The 21,927-nt window shown below is 35.1% G+C and overlaps 1 protein-coding gene across 1 annotated transcript; it reads right to left on the bottom strand.

The window, feature by feature from the left end:
• Positions 1-29: 29 nt before the first annotated feature.
• Positions 30-21,679, bottom strand: LOC142978896 (uncharacterized). The gene is made up of 2 exons (XM_076123503.1): positions 21,605-21,679; positions 30-1,411 (listed from the first exon to the last, which is right to left on the bottom strand). Exon 2 carries the CDS (start codon positions 1,408-1,410, stop codon positions 406-408), a length of 1,005 nt encoding a protein of 334 aa, XP_075979618.1. The 5' UTR covers position 1,411; positions 21,605-21,679; the 3' UTR covers positions 30-405.
• Positions 21,680-21,927: the final 248 nt, after the last annotated feature.

The raw sequence follows: 21,927 nt of genomic DNA, 5'->3' as shown, positions 1-21,927 counted from the left end.
TTTCAATTTGTTTAGCTGTTCGATTAATATAATTGTATTGTGTGTTGCATAATAGTGTTGTATTGAGTATTCTTTCTTATAAGTATACCTAAACGTTAACAAAATAATGTATGATGGAAATTCAAAACACGTTTCTCAATAGGTACAGTTTAATTCAATAATTTATTTAATTTCATAGGAATCGTCGTTACAATACATGAATCTATAACTGATTGGTTAATAGGTACGATACTTTGATTACATTATAGCTACTAATTTATATACAGAATACAGACTAGAACATTGAGATCAATTTGATTAGTAAACATTGTTTATAATTTATTATACAAATAAGTTATAGTATTATTTGCAAGTATTAGAACAATATTCACATCTACTAGAGTTATAAGTTTAAAATTGATTTATTTATTCTATGATGTCATCGTCTATGTCCGATGATTCAGCCTTGGCATCATCCTCTTTAGCTAACTTAGAGTGTTCCTTCACATCCTGCAAGTTATGGATGTCTTCGTAAACCCGTTTTAAGTTCCGCATAATGTACGATGTACCGTTTATTTGACCTGGTTGTTTAGAACCTGAATGGTCAAAGTATTTTTCAGCTTCCGCAGATACGTTGCCAGAGCGAACTGGTACAGAAAAAGCCGACAAATGCCGAGGTCTTTGTCCAAAATCTCTACCAAGCCTTTTATCTAAGCTTGATTCTTCACGCGGTTCTTGGTTAGTTTCCATACCTTCAGCGGCAGCTCGCTTCCTGTCGTAAATATGTCCAGAGACACGCAGATCTATGAAGAAATTTAAAGGATCTACTCCGAATTGAGGGTTGTAAAGAGGCGGGTACCACATTGGTGGCGGAGGTGGAAGGATCAGATTTGACTGCGGGACTGAAGTTGAAGTTTCAGTGTTGCGTCCAACGCAAGGGGAAGGCTTGGGCAGTTCTTCAGTTCCAACATCGACGAAAGAAGACTGTCGGCCTGGTGGACCAGGGCTCCCACTGGATTTAGCCTGTTCAGTTTTAGGCGATAATCTCCTAGGAGAAGGCTCACGCACTCTTGCATGTTTATCCACAGTCAACTCTAGCGGTACTTCGGGCCGTGTCTCCGGTTCTTTCTTTTCTTCTTCGTGTTTAGGCCATTCTCGACGCCAATCGTGCTCGTTCTCTGCGAAGTATTTCTGAGAGCGACGTTTGAAGCGTCGATGGTAGTGAGGTGGTCGGCAGCCGTGACGGGCGTTTACGAAGGACCTGAGCATTTCGCTGAAGAAGAAGGCATGAGGCTGGAGGGGTAGAGCGCTATACAGATACGGTGGTGTTGCTGCCAAAAGACGAGAAACCAGTTCGGTGTTCCTCAATTCTCGTACGTGAGTCTTCGCCGGACCGTCTGTAGGCACTTTCTCCTCCTGCACGGAACTCATCCTGCAACAAAAAGAGTACGTGTTAAAATGTACCTAAATCAATTCGCAAATGAACGAGTGAACCCTACGGGGAATCACGCGATGTGAATGAGATGAGATGCAACTTGAACGAGGGGTGTTTTGCGCGTTTTATACTATCCGACAACGACATTTGAAGTCTGTTAAATTGAAAACATTCCGATTTATCATATTAATTATGTATGGAGACAGACATGTAAAAGGTTAGTCTTTTAATAATATAATATGTAATCGTTTTCAGCACTTATTAAAAAAGTGTTTTATCCAGCCGTCTTAGTTTATTTTGTACTTATTATCATTTCAAACCGAGACCTGAGAGACATTTGCTCATAAAATATATGATACAAGAATGATAAAAACTGCATTAATAAAAGTCGTTGGCTGTAAAACCATCAGTCTGAGCTTAGAGTGAGTGCGATGGAACACAGCGGAACAGTGGGCCGGTGATTATCGCGTCGTCCGCGAACAATGCGTCCGACGCCATTATGTCTAAGTACTGCATTTGTGTTGATGAGATACCCACTACCAAGTACTGAGAGGATAACTTTGTGGGCGCTAAGATTTTTCAAAATAGGTTTCAACAGTTAGACTCGACTTTACCGGAACTGCATTTTTTTAAACGTTTCTTAAATATTTTTGTGCTATTTAGATAATTTGGATCTCGTTAACCTCTAATACTTATTCTTTGATTTCTCTCTCTGATTTCTTTTACCTCAAAAAAATTAGTTCCTCGTTTAGTTCTATGTGTAAACTTGTATTTAAAAAATTGTTAGTGTTATACTTAACACCAACAAAATATGATCGAAGTAAACTGTTGTAAAGTTATTGCAGAACTATTCTACACCAGATGTACGTCATATGAGTAGTGAGTCCTGTCAAACAAAAACAACAAAACTGACGTCACTACCGCGACGGTATCAAAAATGGAACAAAATATTGTCAAATTTAAAACATGTCTACCGTTGCACTGGTGATATAGTGACGGTCTGACGGTTTACATTCGCGGTGTCGGTTCGTCTGTCGACATCGATTTTTCAGCTCATCGGTGTTTTATTGGCAATATTCGAATGACGATACATCCGCATTCCGAGCCCAATGCGGATTTGTTTTTAAATTCCTTTTTCAATGCGCCATGTTCTGGCAGAATATCATTTGAATCTTTATTAAACGAACGCCGGAGTTTTCTTTCAATTAGGATTTGGGTTTTATTTTTTTATGTTCAGGTACAGCGTGCAATACGGTATTTTGTAAATAAACTGCAGTTTGCTTCATTACGTAGATATGTATTGGTTTTAAAAAAAGAGAGCAAATCGCAATATGCCTTCGTTGTTACATTTTGCAAAGATACATAACTCACAATGGTAAAACCAATAAAAAGGACGCAGTAAAAAGTAACCGGGAAATCGCAACGAAATTGCCATTCAACAAGTGCCCATTAACCGTTCTCACCATTTATTTTTTATTCGGAAAGAATATTAAATTCGCTATATAATCTATTTAAATGTCCCATACGTTATCCATTTATTTTACCTCAATTTGAAAAAAAAATGCTTTTAAAGGTTATAACTCTACTCTCAATATGTTAAAGATCTTATTTTTAGAGGCAGCAGTAAAATGCACATGATATGTCAATAAACTTATTTTTTCTTTTCCTTTTTAAGTTTAACAATGTCGCTTAACCAAAAAGTTCCTCCGTCAAATGAACCAAAAATCTACTCATCAATAGTAGATTATGGTTTTCCAGTGCTCTATATCAATGAGTTCATACGGGAAATTAATTAAAATTCTTAATCTATTAATCGGAACTCCACACAACAAAGGCATCCTCGCAGCGGCGGGATAGAAATTAAATGTCATATTACCATATCAGTGAGTTTGAAGTGAAAGCGATACATCGGATTTGCGACAATAAAGAGTGGGCGGTGGGTTGGTGGGGTTGTTCACAATAAATTCAGAGTGGTGTATCTCTATTCAAACAGTTGATACGGAGCGTGAAGCGGGATGAAATCTTACGTACGCGACGATGGGCAAACATGACGGGGGATACACCCCAACGTCTGCGTTTTAATGTTGCTATGTTTAAAATTTTAATACGACCTACATTTTTGATGAATTGTTTTTGTATAATTGTTTAATACTTAGTATGATCATTTAAATTTTCATTTACTTACATTTATTTTCTTTTTTATACATTTATATTCATTTATAATTTCAAGATCATTTTCAAGTTGATAAAGTCGTGTTACTTGCTCTTTTAGAAATTGACGGAGGTTAAAAACACTATTAGATAACATCTCAAACTTATTTTTACTTGGATTGACAGATAGACATACTACCAAAAACAAATATGACTATAACTACAACCTACAGAATCTGAATGCTACAGATAATACAGTATATTATTCAGTAGTGCACTCTCATTGTAGCCGGTCTACGTGACCTCTACGAGCTTGTGTGCGTAGACAGTGCGTAGCGCAAATGATGTGTAACGTATATCACCTGCACAGTCAAATTGGAATCGTTATTTTGAATACAAAGATCAGATGCACTTTGGATATGAATAACGAAATATGTACCTATGTATCGCACAAACAAATGAGTCGAGATAAATAATGAGAACTAACATACCATGAATGATGCATAAAAAAGTACCAGAATTTTGTTGTTGCTTTAAAATATGACAACATTTTATGTCCAAAAATAATTCTTTAAAGGTAAAATAAGTCACAAACAAACATAAAATGGACCGTACATTTAATTTATTTGTAACAAGCTTTGAGCTGAAAGCTATCCGTGAAAATACATACAAACATAACTAAAAGCCGTAGTTGGACAAATATAAAGCCAGAACGTAAAACCGACAGCGGCGAATTAAACGCACGAATTCACAGCAAAAAAAAACCTCAAAGCCATTGTAAAAGTACATAAAAAATTCAATTAGGCGGCTCACAGGCGACGCGTGGATTTTAGCGACAAATTCGCAGTTAAAACGTGAACATTTTTTAAAAATAAAATTTCAAAGGAAATGAGACTTTATGCGTTTGTAATAAGAGTGCTGAAGTATTGTTCGGAGCGGTAAATAATGTGGTCGCGAAGGTGTTTCGTCACACGGCAGCGAACGTTAATTTCCATATTAAAACCGTCACAAAGGAAGCAGATTCAAAAACCGCTCCGCGGGCGGTGAAACAGTCTGGGGATGTCTGAAGTGAGTGGATGCGGTTATATTAATGTTTTAAGGGAGTTTTGGCAACAAAAATGTTTGTTTTCATTTCAAATGTACAATTTTTTATAACATTATGCGAATCACAATGACCTTTTCTGTGGAACTAGTTGTAATGTCATTATTTAGATCCTAATTGTTCTACTAATTAAATTCTTAAAGATTGGGAAAACATGACATCTAATGAAAATATGTTTTTATACATTGAAAACTATATAATGGGTTCAAAACAATAAACTAGAATCCCCAGAACCATTGTCCGAATTCTATGAAGCGCACAGAAAAGCCACATCAAACCCTTTCATTGCTCCGTAACGCAAACAATATTGCGCGCAGATACCGTCGGGGTATGATAATCGCGTCAAAACGCACGTGAAGTGCCTACGTTGGGGAGGAGGGGGTGCACGGGGGGAGAGGGGGCAGGGAGGTGCTAAGCCGATGACGGCTTTAAAACGTACAGATTATCCGACCGAGTGTACTTTAGACGGTATGATTTATTGTCGTCTGATTGTACCAGGATTCATTTTTGTGACGACCTTATTGAGAATTGCAGCATGTTTTCACTTCGTTTAAACCGCAGGTGGATAAGAACTAATATGAAGTTAACTTTATACTTAAAAGAAGGTTTTCTTTAGTTATTTGAAGATACCTATTAAATAGCAAAATTCTTCGATAGACTTCTATACAATCATGTACAATTAAAAAAAAAATCGTTTAAAATGACTATGTCAAACATAGGAATCAGTACCGATACTGTTCATCGACCATTATCTAATCGCATAGTAAACACAAGTCTTGATTAATATACACATACAATAAACCTAAAAACCTGTAGTAGTTCAAAGCCAAAAAGCTTTTTGTTTCCAAAAACGTAGGCACGAAATACTGCAGGTGTATCTATTGTAGACATCCGTCATGGACGTATGTGTGGCAAGTTATTCTATGCATCAGTCACACACGTCACTGTGCTCGGTTCACGAATAAAAACAAAAATGCACCACACATGCGGGATGTTTAATGACTGACATTGCTTTTTGGCTTTATCTCTGTATGCCTTTGGATAAAAATGTTATAGAAATTGTATTGAATTCGAAATTTGTGAGGGTTGCATAGCGGTAGTCACATTGTTTCATTTCGTTTTATTATTTTGATCACTAAGTAAGGAGGGTTATTGGATGTATCGTAGTCTGTTTAAAAAAATATTGTACTTCATTAATAGTATTTTGATAGATGCCTTCTTTTTTTTCGTAATTGTAAGTAGAACTAAACTAAGAGTAGATATTTGAGAAAATCTCCTTTGCCAATGCTACATTCCTATACACTGAAAGCCTTAAAGGTACTATCGAATACATCGTTTCATCTTCCTGTAAAAGAACAAACCCACCAGTTTAAAATTGGCAAAAAAACAGAAACCCATTATCCATTCGTGGTCGTCGGAACCCGGAACCACGGCACACTAATCAAGCAGCCCAGCCGACCAGAAAGCTGAATGTACCCAATTTCCTAACGAGATCAATCTCGAGATACCAATGTATTATATCGAGAGCGAGTGAACGTAATGGTGAACGAACGAGTGAATGTAATGATGCCTGAATGAACGATTGCAGCGCGGGGAATTTTCGGCAAATGTGCATGAGGTGTGCAAATATGATTGGGTATTTTTCTCTTTATTTGTGACTGGCGAGAGAGAATTCGGATTTTTTTATATGCAGTAGAGAACGTTTTATGCTTGAAGCTGATTTGCTTCAATGTTAATAGAAAAGCGTAATGAGGGATTTTAAACTTAGGTATGATTATCAAACGTTGAGCCTTTAATTTAGCTCAAAAGATTGTATATTTTCTCGTTTTCTTAGAGTTATAGATCTTACATACCTACAAAAATTTTGCACTGAAGTAAGAACAGTGTAAGCAAGCACTAAGAAAAGACTTGAGAAAATCTCAAATGATATTTGCTTCATTATAATTTCTTAATAAAACTGTTTATACCAAGCGTGTGCAAGTAAACAGCTACATAATGATTGTTTAACTCACTTCACACGCGAGATCCGCTAATTGTGTGTGTTTAGCGGCATATTAAAGATCGTCGTCTTCCCCCCGTCAAAGGGTTTTAATGAGGTGTGACTTGTTATTGTATGTGTGGCTTAATATTGCTATAAAGTCATTAATTTAATACATCATTAATATACATTGATGTGTGAAGTTAATTATTAATTAAGCAGCTAATTTTTACAGTCCTTTCGTATCGCAAATGCGATTTAAACGTTTTCTCCTCCCATATTATGTTTTTCCTAAGTCGTATTCACTACCACGTTTTCTATTGAAATTAGTATAAAACAAATTGCAATAAACAGCAATTTTAAAGTGAACCACCCATTCTCCATCCTTTTTACGTAACCGTACGTTGTGCAACATGTCCTGGCCAAATACAGTAACATATAATGTTTTATCAATTCCAAATGAATACTACACGTTAACTTTTGTATAATATCAGTCACTATTTCTTCAAGAAAGAACATTTTTGCAAATTACCACTACATTACTATAAAGTTATCTAAATTCAGTAAATAAGCACTTACTCGGTTATTCCACGGTATATTTTTTATGATATTCCTCCCTCAGCGACGGCTAATAATAATAAAAGCGTTATCGTATCGCTACACAATAAAATATTTTTGATTTTTTTTTTTTTTTTTTTTTTTTTTTTTTTTTGAATGTTTATGTTATGTTGGGTCAACCACTAGTACGATTTTTTTGGTTGTACCGAAGAAAAGGGATTGCCAAGAAGTCTGTGACAGTCAAGTCAAAATTCTGACTGTTGTCATTCGTCTCGCACAGAATAGTTGGAGGTTAAGTTATTCAAACCAATTGTACCTTTAATCAAAATAGTATTATTTGATTTTGATTTGATAAGGGAATCAGAATATCTTACATGATTAGTTCAAAAGCAGAAGTGGACTGTGACTCCAAGGTGCACTTCTGCATTGGCATTTTGTAAAAAAATACATAAATCCTGGCAATTGTAAGTCAGTGATAAGTTATAGTCGGTCCATTATATTATCAGTGATGTGTGAGATGTGTCACACATAATGATTACTACGATTGTGCCACCGATTAACACTTACACTAATTGGACAGAGTGTAAATGTTATTTCTGGCACTAAAACCCAGGCTATAATAAGATCCTTTTATCTTAAGACCCCAACAATGAAATTAATAACGATTGATGACGAGAGTAGAGCAGTCTTTAATAGACAAGCTTTCAGCGTTTAATTGAGTTCTGTATGTCGGCTAAAATTGTCTTGTGTAAAGGTTTATTATTGTTTAGTAAAAGTTGATTATTAAACGATTATGTATTGATATATAAATCTGTGAAATAAATAGCTATTAAGGTCTTTAGTGAGACGTTGTAGCTGCGTCTTTTCTACAGCCGGTATTATCGAGAGTCGACATTTAAAATGTACTAAAAAATGTTCCTATGCCACGTAAGAAATTGGTTTCAGAGGAGTGATTTCCTATACTACTATTGACCATCGACAAGCAAATAGCTTTGGAGAAATATTCTATAAAAAGTTGACTATCGCCAGAAGCGTATTTCGCAAGAACTATTTCCCGCAACTAGTCCGCAAAAACTTTTTCACATGAAGTATTTTATAATGTCGAATGTTTGATAGTGGACAGCATCGACTGTATAACAAACTTGTGACTGACCTACTGTCAAAGATAATATATATAACTTATTTTTGTAAAAAAAAAAAAAAAAAAAAAAAAAAAAAAAAAAAAAAAAAAAAAAAAAAAAAAAAAAAAAAAAAAAAAAAAAAAAAAAAAAACAATGCCACATTGTCGTTTACATTCCGTCAAAGCGAAGACCGCGAGCTAAGAAAATGTAAATGTTCTGAGTTCCAAGATATTCATTTGTTTTGCGGTAAAAAAAATGAATAGGTAGTGTATCAGACAGTTTGTAGATTTTTGTTTTAGCCGAACTTTATTTTTTTTATACTTCCAACCAACCTATATTGGAAATCTGTGTCATAAATCTGGAAACATTCAAAAGAGACTGTTAAACATTATCCTTTTACCTACTTACTACTTATTTATTCATTTTACCGTTACTAGATATTTTTTTTTAGACTTAAGTGTATCTAAACATAAAACAAAGCGAGAGCAAAGTAATTTCAAAACATTAGCAATCAAGTAAAAACACTTTTTTTATGCACAACTTAAATAAATTCTATAAAGTGAATGATGTTTTAAAATAGAATATTAATAGTGATTATATTATTCATGTATTATCCTCAAAATACCTGCCACCTCCATCTCACAAGCTTTCTTCACACATTAATGTATTCGTTGTGTATCCCGAGTCCCGCGTAGCGCGGTTTCTTTGTGTCGTAGGCAATAAAGGTACGTGCTACGCCGCTACGAGCTACGGCGTAGACAACGTAGCCTGAATGCTGGAGTTGGTTTCTATTGAAACTTGTAAGCATTTTTACAGAAACGTTGAATTGTATTTTTCGTTGCAAATATTGTTCAAATAAAGGTTGATAACAACTGAATCTGAAAAGGTACTTCAGTACATACATAACGATGAAGCTATTTTAACGGACATTAGTCAACTAGTATATTATAGTGTCACTGACTACCTCCGTTTCTTTCAAAAAGGTTCAGATGATACCAGCAACGACCAATATTATCTGCTCCAAATTGTCAAGTAAAAGACATGTTCGCATTAATTTCCGTACGTACACTATAAGACAATTCAAAAAAGTGTTTTCGGTACTGTGCTATCAAAAAACAACTTCTTTAAATTGCAAACTAAGAGCTATTTCAATGTTACATGACATAAGTATCTCATCGTCAAATACCTACCTTTCAACTACGAATTCTATAATAGTCTAATCTGCATAACATCAAAATCCTACACTTATACCAGTACCATATGGGAGTATCGCATTTCGACAGTATGTCACATATCGGGCGATGAACACGCAAACCCACTCTACATTTAAATACACACCGAGTGATACGACCGTGTCGTTACAATCTGTATTCGATGCGGCGGATGTATTACCACTTTATTTGGAACGTATGAGTGAAGATTATTATATCATGTTACAAACCTGATTGATGTGTGTTTGAAAAAGTCACAGAATAAAACTCTAACCAAGAAGTAATATAAAAAGCACGGTAAGCTATGGAAAGAATACACATGATCGTCATGGTCAAAATTCTTCGCGTTGTAGCCTTCGAAATGCAATAATAATTGATTGAAAACCAAATAATTAATACCTATCAGTAAAAGTTCTTTAACACATTTCTTGAGGACATTCAAAGTCCCCAACCCGCACTTGGTCAGCATGGTGGATCTAATTCCTTATCCCGCCCTCGTTTGGGAGGAGACCGTTGTCCAGCAGATGGACAGTATTTAGTTAAGAAAAATATTCGTAAGATAGTTTTTAGATAATGGTTGAAATATAATGACACTTTATCATTATTCATTAATTTTGAATTATGATTAAATGTCTCTATCATTTGTTTAAGCTTTCATTGCAGATAAAACCATTCTTGCTAGTTTTACAGGCACAAATTCTGACTTAGATTTGCTTGGCTTACTCTATTTCAACAGACAGTCTCGAGTACCTTCTACCAGACAAGTGAGTCCCACCAGACTGACGTAAATCCGCCAAATCTAATGAGCAAACATCGGGCGAACGAAATTGAGTCTTGGTTTACTTTGCAACTTAACTGCCAACGTACACACCTGCCTGAATATTTTACATTATCAAATATCAAAGGTTTGTTAGAAAACTTAATATCTAGTTAAGTTTTAATACGAGCAAAATGTCTTTATACAGCCCTTAGAATTTAAATTTTAGTATAAAACAAAAACAATCTTGCATGTATGGCAGAAAAAAACACAATTCTTAAATGCGTTGATTTGTTATCACTATGTAATACTCCAGATAATAATAAAATCATTGTTTAGTATACGTCTCCTTAAAATTCCACAGGGTTTCCTTGTAGCAGTCATTCAGCCTTCTCATTTAAATACTGAGGATATCCTGCGAGAGATACCCGCGTCACGATACGCAAATCACATGTGCCTACAAAACGTAGTCACGATTATAAACTTATCTTGTTGTACAATGGTTCTGTAGATGTTATTTTGACTACTTACTCTTTTTATGTAAGAGTGACTGTAGATATGCCCATATCAGGAGAAGATCCAGTTTTAATTTATACGAGTTAAATTTACTCTTAATAGAAATTTGATAGAAAAGGACGGTGATAACTAAAAACCAAAGCATTCGCATATCCATTTAATTTCGCTTAAACTGTTATTTTCTGAATTTCCGAATAACATTTTTAGTTGTTTTAGTATTGCAAGAAGCAAGAAGTTGTAGCTGCTGACGCTGTATACGATTAATCAAATCTTAAAAACGTTTTGAAAACCGTACATACTTTGAAAACATTAGTTATACACACATAGCATACATAACTTTAAACAAAAAACACAGAGATAAGTATGATACGTGGATGATACGGTACGTATCCCTAAAGCCTGTATGCAACGTATCCTGTGCCCGCGACAATAGCGAGCGGCGACGCGGGAAGCGCTTCAAGCGGCCATTGTTTCCCGCCGCGCCGCACGCCCGCCGCGCCTGACGAGCGTCCAGCCTTTACGCCGTGACGGGTATTGTTTAACGCTTAGATTTTGTTTTACATTCGTTTATGGGGAAGGCTTTATGTTAGGTGTGTGGCCCATAGATTCATCCGTTACATTATACTGGTGATGAAAACATGGCACTGCGGAACGTCGTGTCGTGGGTTCGAACTCTATCCTTATGGACGTGAAACACGTACTCTCGTCATAAGCTGAAAAGCTAACTGGAGATATTAACAAGGTTGCTCCTCCTATAATATAATCTACATAGCTCATATTCCTAACAAAATATCTTCTAATTGTAATCACAACAACTGCAAAAAACACGTACGTAATTTAGTATTTACATACCCAACGACAAAAACTATTCTACAGGAATTAGAATTATGAACTACTTTTTCAGTCCAAAACTCTCCATACAAAAAATCACAAAATCTTTAAAAAACATTCAACATTCTTGTACTTAAACATAATTCTCACATCGGCATCTCACATGGAAACATAAAGGGTGACGATGGGAAGCCTCGTTTATCCGCCAGGGGGCGCCACATGCGCCAGCAATGAGAGAGAGATCATCATAATGACGTTTTAAAATGGTCGCCAGGATTTAAAAATTGAATATAAAAGACTCACACCCCACACGCGTGCTCGAACAACTTTTTATAAAAGAAATTTTGGTACGTACGATGAATAACCTATAGGTATGTGGCATTTTTGCAATGACAGTGTACAAAGATGATTATTATTTTGATTTTCGAGTACTATATTATAAGAAACATAAACTTAATAGGTACTTTATAACCTTTGTAAAATAAGTAGTTACTAACCTCTGCATTAATATCTGCAAGGCTTACTTTTGATTTTTACAGGATTAACATTACGTTATAAGTATTGGCAAAAAAAATACAAAACGGTATGAAGTAAATTCTTAATTTTTATGTAAGTATTTTACATCACACCAACGATATAATCTGTTAATAATATTTATCTTAACTCACATTGTGTTACAATAAATCATTGCTACGATATCCAACATCTACGCAAGTGCTACGAACGCTACATTGTGATGCAGATTTGTAGAACATCAAACGGTCTACGAGAGCAATTGTCTGAAGGAGTCATACACGAAAGAGGATTTGTAATGGAAACTTAGAACTTAATTGTTATTACGTAATGGCATCTACATGTGACTACTATCTCGCTAATTGTAGCTAGAACGGAAATACGTAGTCTGGTAAGACTATTGATTCTAAAAGTTTTTCTAAATATCAACGATTAATGATTCAGCAGTCAAACACAACTACTTTTAGTATAAATGTATTTTGTCATGAGTCAAACTAAATACCATATGTTTTGTTCTTTAAACAATACAAGCATTGGTTATGTGTAAGAATCGGACACACGCATGACAGTTCATGTTTGAGAAAAAATTGGCTAACATCATAACCGCAATACTAGGTACAAGCGCTGTCCTCACATTACTAATTCTAATACAATTTTGTTAAATATTAAATTGTCAGCTACAACTGATAATATCTACAACAATATAATCTTACACAAAACGGTGAAATCATAACTCATAAAATATCAATAAAGATTTAAGCGAAATTAGCGTATCTCCCAGACAATAGGGTAGAGCGATGAATGCGATGACAATTCTGAATACCTTCAAATCTCATCTGCAAATATCTGGAGTAAATCTTAATCCGTCGCCCGCGCCCCTCGCCGCGGACCGCCCCTCGTCTTTTGTCTACCGCTAATAACGTGATTTTAACCACGGAACAGGCAAGTTTCAGTAAGATAGCAAACTTCTAGAAGGAATAATAACAATTTTAGTTTGAGTATTTTTGTATTTTATTTTAGAGTTTTGTTTAGAAACGGAACTATTTGATTTTATGTATGTTGATATCTTACAGTTTTTGTGTACCTAATATAAAACACGGCTTTCATAATTATTCCTTTTTAGTACAAGACAGGTGAGTTTCTAGCCACAATTCGTGGGTACTGTGGGTAGTGCTTGCTACTTTAATTACTTGTTGATATTTAAGGTCTGACAGACATCCAAGCTCTTAACGTCATCCTTTTTACAATCAATGGCAGTTATCATATTTGAACACGTTTGCTTCTTTTCAAAAGTAATAAGACTTTATTACCACAATGACTGAGTTGGCATGGAAATGTACACGGAACTAAACTTCTGTTCTGCCTTTGCAACCCACGTTAGCAGACGTCTCAGATATTAATGTAATGGGTCCTTAAGACACAAGTGCCCGCGGCGCGACTGTTGACATACGCTGCTGAGAGCACATCTATCTCCTACTATTGTCCGAGGGTACCAACCCCACAGCTCCCACGTTTTGAATAGTGATTTATGAATTTGACACGGTATTAGAAATTATCTTATAGCGTTTTGTGACAATAGATATAAAATGTATGATTTAAAAAAATAACGCGTGGTTTTTTGGTAGAATACATTTTAAATTGCAAAATAATATTATGTGGTTACCTTAAATCTAGCTCGTAACCGGCTAAAACTATTCCACCGAGTCCAAAAAGGGTTAAACTTTACAGGAAATCCGTAATGAAACATAAAAACGATTATTTTATCGAAATAATAGTATGAAGTAACAAATCTTTACTTGTTGATTCTTCCCCCAACCAAGAAAATAATCAACCCTATCCCCCGCAACTCGTCGCCAACAATTTATTGCTGAGCCATAAATATTAAAAAGTTGGGCGCATAAATCTCTGGTTTTATTAATAAAGGAACGAGCAAAGAGGTAAGTTTGCGCCGGTGACGTCATATGCCGAGGCAATATTCTTGCCATCTTGGTTTGTTAGTAAATGTTTGTTAGTGATAAATCAATCTTCTTTCTCTCACTGGTACAGGTGTTTTAAATGAATTTATAATGACATATCCGTTAGTATTCACGCCGTTGAGTTAATGAATTGATTATTCCTAAATCAGGTATATTCCACGTCATCGGTTAGTTTTTCATTTTAATGCTATGGTAAAAAAACCTACCTTAAAGCAGACATTTCTATAAAAAGCGCACTTTTTGTCTTGTAAAGGGACGTAAAAATATTTATTGAAAAGGAAATCAAAGACGGCACCCTAAAATTCATATCAATAACAGAGTAAACACAATCAACAACGGATTAAAACTGTAAGGGAGATGGCAATAGAAATGTTGAGAGGAAACAAAAATCCAATCTGAACTGCAGAACAAAGGAGGCCATTAACGGATAAACTTCACGGGCGGTAATAACTCTATGGAAAAACTCTCTGTGGAAATCAAGAGAAGGCGACTTTTGATTAATTAGCGGCATTCTTTTCGTCGAGACGACTCCCGCCATTAATCCGAGGAAAACAATATGGCCGCCTTATTGGGACGTATCCTGTTACAAGAAGTTGCTACTGTTTTCCTTTAAAGAGTTACTCTAAGAAAATTTTAATTGGGTTTATGTCCGATACTCAATTTAATCGTTTACAATAATTTCGGCTGAAGTTATCTTATTTGTGACCAATCTTTCATGATTACATAGGTATATAGAATACTAGCGGACCCGACAGACGTTGTCCTGTCTACACGTCCTTAATTTGTAAAAAATAATTAAAAACACATTGTCCAGCGGACAAAATTGTGAATCTAAACCATTCTCAGATCCCCTTGAACACACAAAAAAAATTCATCAAAATCGGTCCAGTCGTTTAAGAGAAGTTCAGTGACATACACACTTACAGAAGAATTATATATATTAAGATATCTTGCTAACCCGGAATCTTAAGCCACATTAGTACCTACCTAGATGTTAAAGTATATACTTATCTAAATACTATAATTTTTTATTTCGATCACTTATTTTCATACAGCAAAAAGCTTCACAATATTTAAAATCCCTGATCATTTATTCTACAGAAAAATAAGTAACGTAAAATAGAAAACGAAAGCAATTCAAATAAGTATCTAAACTACTTGTACATAGATTATAAAAGCTAATCTCAGACAATCCTCAACTAATCCTCGAAAAATAAGCCTGCAGAAGATCCTCCCTGTCTAAACCAAAGTTTTATTTGTTTTACAAAGACATTTGAACGTCGCCGCACCGACTGAGGTAATCAAAGAGGGACGGAATTAATATCAGTCACCACCGCCATCCCTTCGATGCTAATTAATGACAGTTTTACAATCCGGATCCCTTTCATTGTTTTATAATTGTTTTTAGGAAATCAAAAGCTGTATTAGTTCGTTTGTTATTTAAATTTCTAGTTGACAGTGTTTGACATTGCACGATATTCTTTTAAAAAATAAAGATTTTTGTTAAGAATTTCACTGCAAGACAAGCAGCAACTAGATTTATTTGTGGAGCTTGCAAAATATGAAAATATGATAACGTAGCGAAAGAGCACAGAAAGTAATTCCTATTATTTTGCTTGAAATGCAAGAAAATCATGGGCAAGACAATAGTTTACTTATTACTCTTCAAACCCAAAAGATAACCATTTCAACATTTAAACTGAGCCAGTATCGAGACATAAAATTGAATATCAATGCAATCTACCGAAACGTGCCTCCGCCGACCGCATAGAACAATATAAGCCTCACAAATAAACGGCTCGAAAGCTACACCATTGCACAGCAAGTAACCGGACACCTTGCACATGTCACACGATGATTACACCCGTCGGTAAGGCTCGTAAGGGCTGCTATATCTCACATTCTCGTCACCGTTCATTGAACATAATTATTAGTTGTAGAACAAAACCGCTAAAAACCGAGGGGTGAACGCTTTCAACCCCACTGCAATAATTATATTAGTACGTAACCTCATATTAAGTGGGGTGGATAGTTCCCCAGGAATTTTATTGGAAATTTGCCTTTGTTCGATATTTAATGTGATCACTGTAGCTAAAGATCGAAAAGTCTAACTGTTCTTCTGTAGCTCAATTCTCTACTACTATCGACGACCGACAACCGGCTAGCTATAGATAAATTTTCCACGAAAATCTGTTTAGCGCCTCTACCAGCCTCCGTAAGAACTATTTTGGCAGTACATTTTAAATTTCAAACTCTCGATACTCGACAGTACTAACGAGAGAATTGAATCACTGCCGTGTCGGTCTTGTCTTTTGACATTCAATGGCGGATAAACAAAATGGTGGACTAGTGGTAGAGACTGGTAGTATTGTAGATTAAGATAGGTACACAGATACATTGCCGTTATGATTCGTTTCAAATATAGTGTTGCCGATATCAAGTCGTCCACATGACGTGTCGATGGGACGGCGCTTTAGATCTACTGACTACATAAGAAGTAGATAAAAATCACAAGTTTCTTAGTAACAGACGGCAACATTCACATGGCAAAATCATTTTCCCATTAAACAGCGATCGCTAAAGATATTTTGTCATTATAAGAAACGATAGATAGTGAACAGAGAATATTCTTCTTAATATCCTTGTGCTGAGATATACGGCTGCTGTCGCTCTAGCATCTTCATTACAACATAAGTTAGTGTCCCCAAATAACAAAAATGTCAGCGGGCGATAATTCGCCGTAACGAGCGTGTTTCGTCGCGGTGTGTTGTGTGGGTGACAAAATGTCACGCCGACGACATTGCCGCTTTCACCCTATTTATACACCGAGTCATATAATTTATTGTTTTTTTTATATTTCTTATTATCAGAAAAAATATCAATAATTTGGTATGTTATTATGGAGAATTATTTTGCTTGCAATCCTATCTTTTCAACGATGAGATGTGTTTTAAGTATTACCGATCAACAGTTGTTTTCGAATATTAAACAGCTTTTTCGAAATGATAGACGTACCTACCTCAGAAAGCTATAACCCAACACTGGCTTTCCCTAAAAGTCATCCGTCGGAAGCGCCACCAGCATTTTTTACGAACAAGAGAAAGCATGTTAATATAAGTATAAACCTCACTCATTCATTACCCAAACAGTCGCTAAAATTATAGAAATGTAGGTTTCCAACTTATAGTTAAGTATCCGCTCCCGTTACCTATGTCACAACATTGTGTCATTATTGTTTCTGCCACCTGAAGGGTTGGACTTGATTATGCTAATGCTTACGTAGAGTGATACCTTTGCTTACGCATATTATACGGTATATTAGGCCTAATTAATATATTATCTACCTGTAAATATCTATCTTTACTGCAAGTGTTTAGTATCCTTCCATATAACGTACGAATGCGCTTATGGTGTATCATCTTTTTTGTCTATTGATAATATTTACAGAGCTAAGCGAAGCTCTACCAGAGGCTACAATACGCTGAGTTTTTCTTTACTCACAAGAGAGTTCTACACCAATTGGGGTGAGCCGGATATGAGTTGACTGTTCTAGGAAAACTTCCGAAATGCATTTTAAAAATTGCTAAAAACCACACGCAATTTACACTTGTCATAGGCAGGCTATGTCACGCGTGTTGGGCATCTGCATACAACGCTTTGGAAACCTAGTTGACTATTAAGTTGAATAACTGACAATAATATAATTCAATTAGCCAATAACCGAGACTAAGGCACATTTGTTCCGTTAACACAGTAACGCTATACTGCATATTAATATTAATGCAATCTATTCCGTCACATTCACGCGGCCAAAGACAGGTCACATCACGGCTACAATAGCGACCGCACAATGCGTACCAACTGACATCTGTATCAGATACCGCGTTACACGATACCCAACTAACAATACCAACTAAATACAACCGAAATAACCTTTAAAACCTACATAATATGATTTAAAATCAAATGTTTTAAATGCATGAAAAAGTTTGTAGTATTCACCATTGACAGGGTCGCGATGCGAAGGGGATGCACGCGCCAAATCTGTGCATTTATTGTTCAAAATAGATTTTGGAATTGATAAAAGCGTCGTTTTTTGTTGGAACAGGTGACTAGAGTATAGTTGTTACAATGGTTGTTATTTTTAATGAATGTTAAAATTGTTATGTCAGTCTTTAATAATATTATATTTACTACAATAAAATCTAAAAGCCAAAAATAGATAGGTGGAGTATTAAACACACTAGGTACTGTAAATTAAAACTCAAATACGCTTTTCTTATTATCTCTACTTTTAATACTGGCGGTAAAGTCATTAACTGTATATTTACAATGATTATAGAAGGGTATACATTTTTTTATTGAATCAATCAATGAGATTTGATATTTTTCAAAAAATATAATTAGCTACAACATGATTTAAAAACGAAACACAAGAAATGATCAAGATCGCCCAACGGCGAAAAAGTTAAGACGCGCGGGTGTGCACTCGAGAAAATGGGAAAAATTAAAAAGTAATAAAAACACAAATGAGGTGCTTTCAATCATCCCTCTGACAACAGTGTCGTGTAGGGGGTGAGGGGGGGATGACGTCACATGAGATTAAAAAGTTTGACGGGCTCTCCCACGGAAATTAGCATTTTGCCCGTGGGCTTCATTTGCATACTGTCCGATCTAATTTTTATCTTTTGTTGTTATTAATCCCTATGGAAATGTGCATGTGAAGTTCTTATAACTTAATTTTATATTAGAATTAATTGTTATAACAAATGACTTTTGAATTTTATAGTTTGTACCAATCTATGTTTGCAAACCCGTTACGTATTCCCCTAATTTGAAACGTTGTAAATTGATTTCTGTAGCTTGGTTAAATACTACCATTTCTTGCTATCAATAAAATGTCAAATAACTATTTTACCTGCTATTTTGACCACTCTATCTATTCGCTTCTATTTTACATACATATGTACATATCTTAACATAACCTCTAAGTATAGTCTACGCAGCAACATAAACTAGGTATTAGGTAAGTCATTATAAACATGACTTCTCAAAACAGCTATCTTTGAATGTAACGAACCACTCGAGACCAAAAAAATAACCAACAAAAGCGTCTTAAAAGTAGGCAATTTCAATAGCTGATACATTATGTAGGCAAATTTGAAAAGCCTAATTGTAAAATGAGAAGCAACGACGGAACCATTGTCGTCGGAAACAAAAAATATGGAAAAAGTTCCCCCGAGACTCTGCAAATAAAAGACTTCTTTTTAAAAAGTAACTTCACTTCGCTAAGATTGTGACAGTCAGGAGAGGTATCGAATATCAGCATGAATTTCTTTATGAATATAGCGTGATACCTTATTTTTAGTGTACTAAATGCTAATTATAGCATTACAATAACTGTCACTATGAAATATTTCTGGCAAAGAAATCGGAAATTTATCTACTTACACCTACTACCCAATGTGAGGTGCGTCGGCCAAATGTTTAAGAACTTGATTTATTGTTTTTTTTTTAAACAAGCAAATATTCCCTACACTAAGACAGTAATAGCTTTTGATGCTACAAAGAGAAACTATCTATAGTTTTGTATAATAGAGAATAAACAGAGTTTGTAGAGCACAAAGTTGTGGTTACTTTAAGACTGATTTATATTAATCAGTAACAGCACATAAAAACAATCGTATTATCGTAGAACCGTAATCTTGATCGTAATTTGTGCAGCAATATAACTCCACGAGCCATTTTTTCGTTATATTTCGCAACTCGATAATAGAACCGCGACTATACCGCCGGGCAGTAACCGCATGCCGCGGCCGCGCTCGCCGCAGCTGTCACTTAATAATTTAATTGTGCATTTCCCCCTTTTTCACGTCGGCCGCGCGATGCCGACCTATCATTATGGAGTATGGACTATACAGTTATAGATGACAACTTTTCTCTCTGAATATTGTATGCATTTTTGCAGTAAGTATTAAAGCGAGTAACAATTGCGAAGAGAAGCTCAAATGCGTAATTCGGTATTTTACTACCAATCAAAACAGTTGCTCTTATAAAACCCGGTTGGAAATACTAATATAATGAGGTCCCTAGTAAAGGATTTTTAAAAATTCGGGATAAAATAAGAGATTAAGATGTTGTTTCTGTCTTTAATTGTATAATTTTATCTTTTAATATTATTATGAGTAAAGAATTAGGTATAGCATAATTATAATAACCATAGCCTAAACATTTAGGATCTACATTTGATCTACACAGGTTTTTATTTATTCGTTTACCTTGGAAATACCCTCATAGAGTATCGTTGTATCATACTAACTGATGATCAAGAGCAGTTATTAATGTGATGAGATTTCTTTAACTGTGTAATTTGTGTTTGTCTTGTAATTTGAAAAGATACTTTAAGTTTGAGCCATTCAATTAATGAATATCACGAGATCTATCAACCAACATATGAATTAGAGTTTAATTTCCGACTGAGACTAGAATTTCCATGATTTTAAAGTTGCAAAAATAGTAATGATATTTGTGTAGGTCATTCGTATGTTTTTCATCAGTGTATTTGATCAGTGAAACAAGAGATATTAGTATTCTTATCAGTCTTTATAACATAAGTATAACAATTAGGTTTATTGAAAAACTTAATGCGATCTTAATTCCGTACATCTTAATGTACATTCGGATTAAACCTAACACGTCGAAGAAAGTATATCAGGTACCTAATAATTTACTATTTTCTGAATAGAGTTTAAAGGGGTCTAGAAAATAATTATATTCTTCTTTAAAACGGAATTTGATAACCAGTAATACTTTCAAAAAATGTATGGCTACTTAATAGAAAACAATACAATTTGAGTCTTAAAACTATCACAACAGTCGGTCTATAAATAGAGGCAATTTAACATGTTACAACAGCATTGTACAGTTTTTGATAATGCAAGAATTAACGGCACCATTACCTTATAACTAACATTTTTAGTTCTTTCTACTCAAAAAAATCGGCCTTTATCGAGGTTTCATAAGTCTATTTAACTCATTTAATGAAGCTAAGTATGAAAAAGAAACTTAGAGTACGAAAATTAATTATTATTTGCTATTTTTATCGCTACATTATAGGTAAATGGCCTTTAGGTATTTCTACATGATTATGGTTCTCTTCATCGTTATCACTTGCATAATAAACCCAGTTGGCTGTTATCTATTACGCGGTTTTAAGAATAAGTTAGTTAGGTACCCGTATGCAAACAAACAAAAAATCGACAAACTTCAGCTATAACTCGATTAGAAGAAAAGTACAAAAAAGTTGTCAAGAAAAGAGGGAAAATACCATTGACACACTAAAATCCTTAAAAATCAAATAAATATCTACCCCAAAATTCAATAAAAACTTATCCACCTTCAAAATTTTCCCAAAAATTATTTTATTACTCTACATTTTACATTGGAAAATATAAATGAAAAGCAACAAATACGCACCTGTTCCGTCGCTCCGTACGAAAACTCAACTACGTCAACTGGAACTGTAACACGGTGCGTGCTCTTCAAGGGTTGAATGGATACTGACGGTGATTCAGCTGGCTTTGCTCGCCAGCCGCCCAGCCGTGTAGGCGGAGCGAGTGCTGGGCGGGTCTCCGGTCCGCAAATCAGCATCGTCCCAACTTCTTTTCTTACAGCCTCGCTACGCCAAGGAATTATGGTCAGCTATAAGTGGGCAAAACTGTTGTACGTTCTTTACTTGTAGACTATTATGTATGATTGTGAAACGGTTTGAGCTTGATGGAATTATTTGCAGGATTATG

The sequence above is a fragment of the Anticarsia gemmatalis genome, chromosome 15 (genome assembly GCF_050436995.1).
Source record: "Anticarsia gemmatalis isolate Benzon Research Colony breed Stoneville strain chromosome 15, ilAntGemm2 primary, whole genome shotgun sequence".
NCBI classification, from domain to species: Eukaryota; Metazoa; Arthropoda; class Insecta; order Lepidoptera; family Erebidae; genus Anticarsia; species Anticarsia gemmatalis.
The sequence above is the reverse complement of the archived record's forward strand: the minus strand, read 5'-3'. Positions and strand labels throughout refer to the sequence as shown.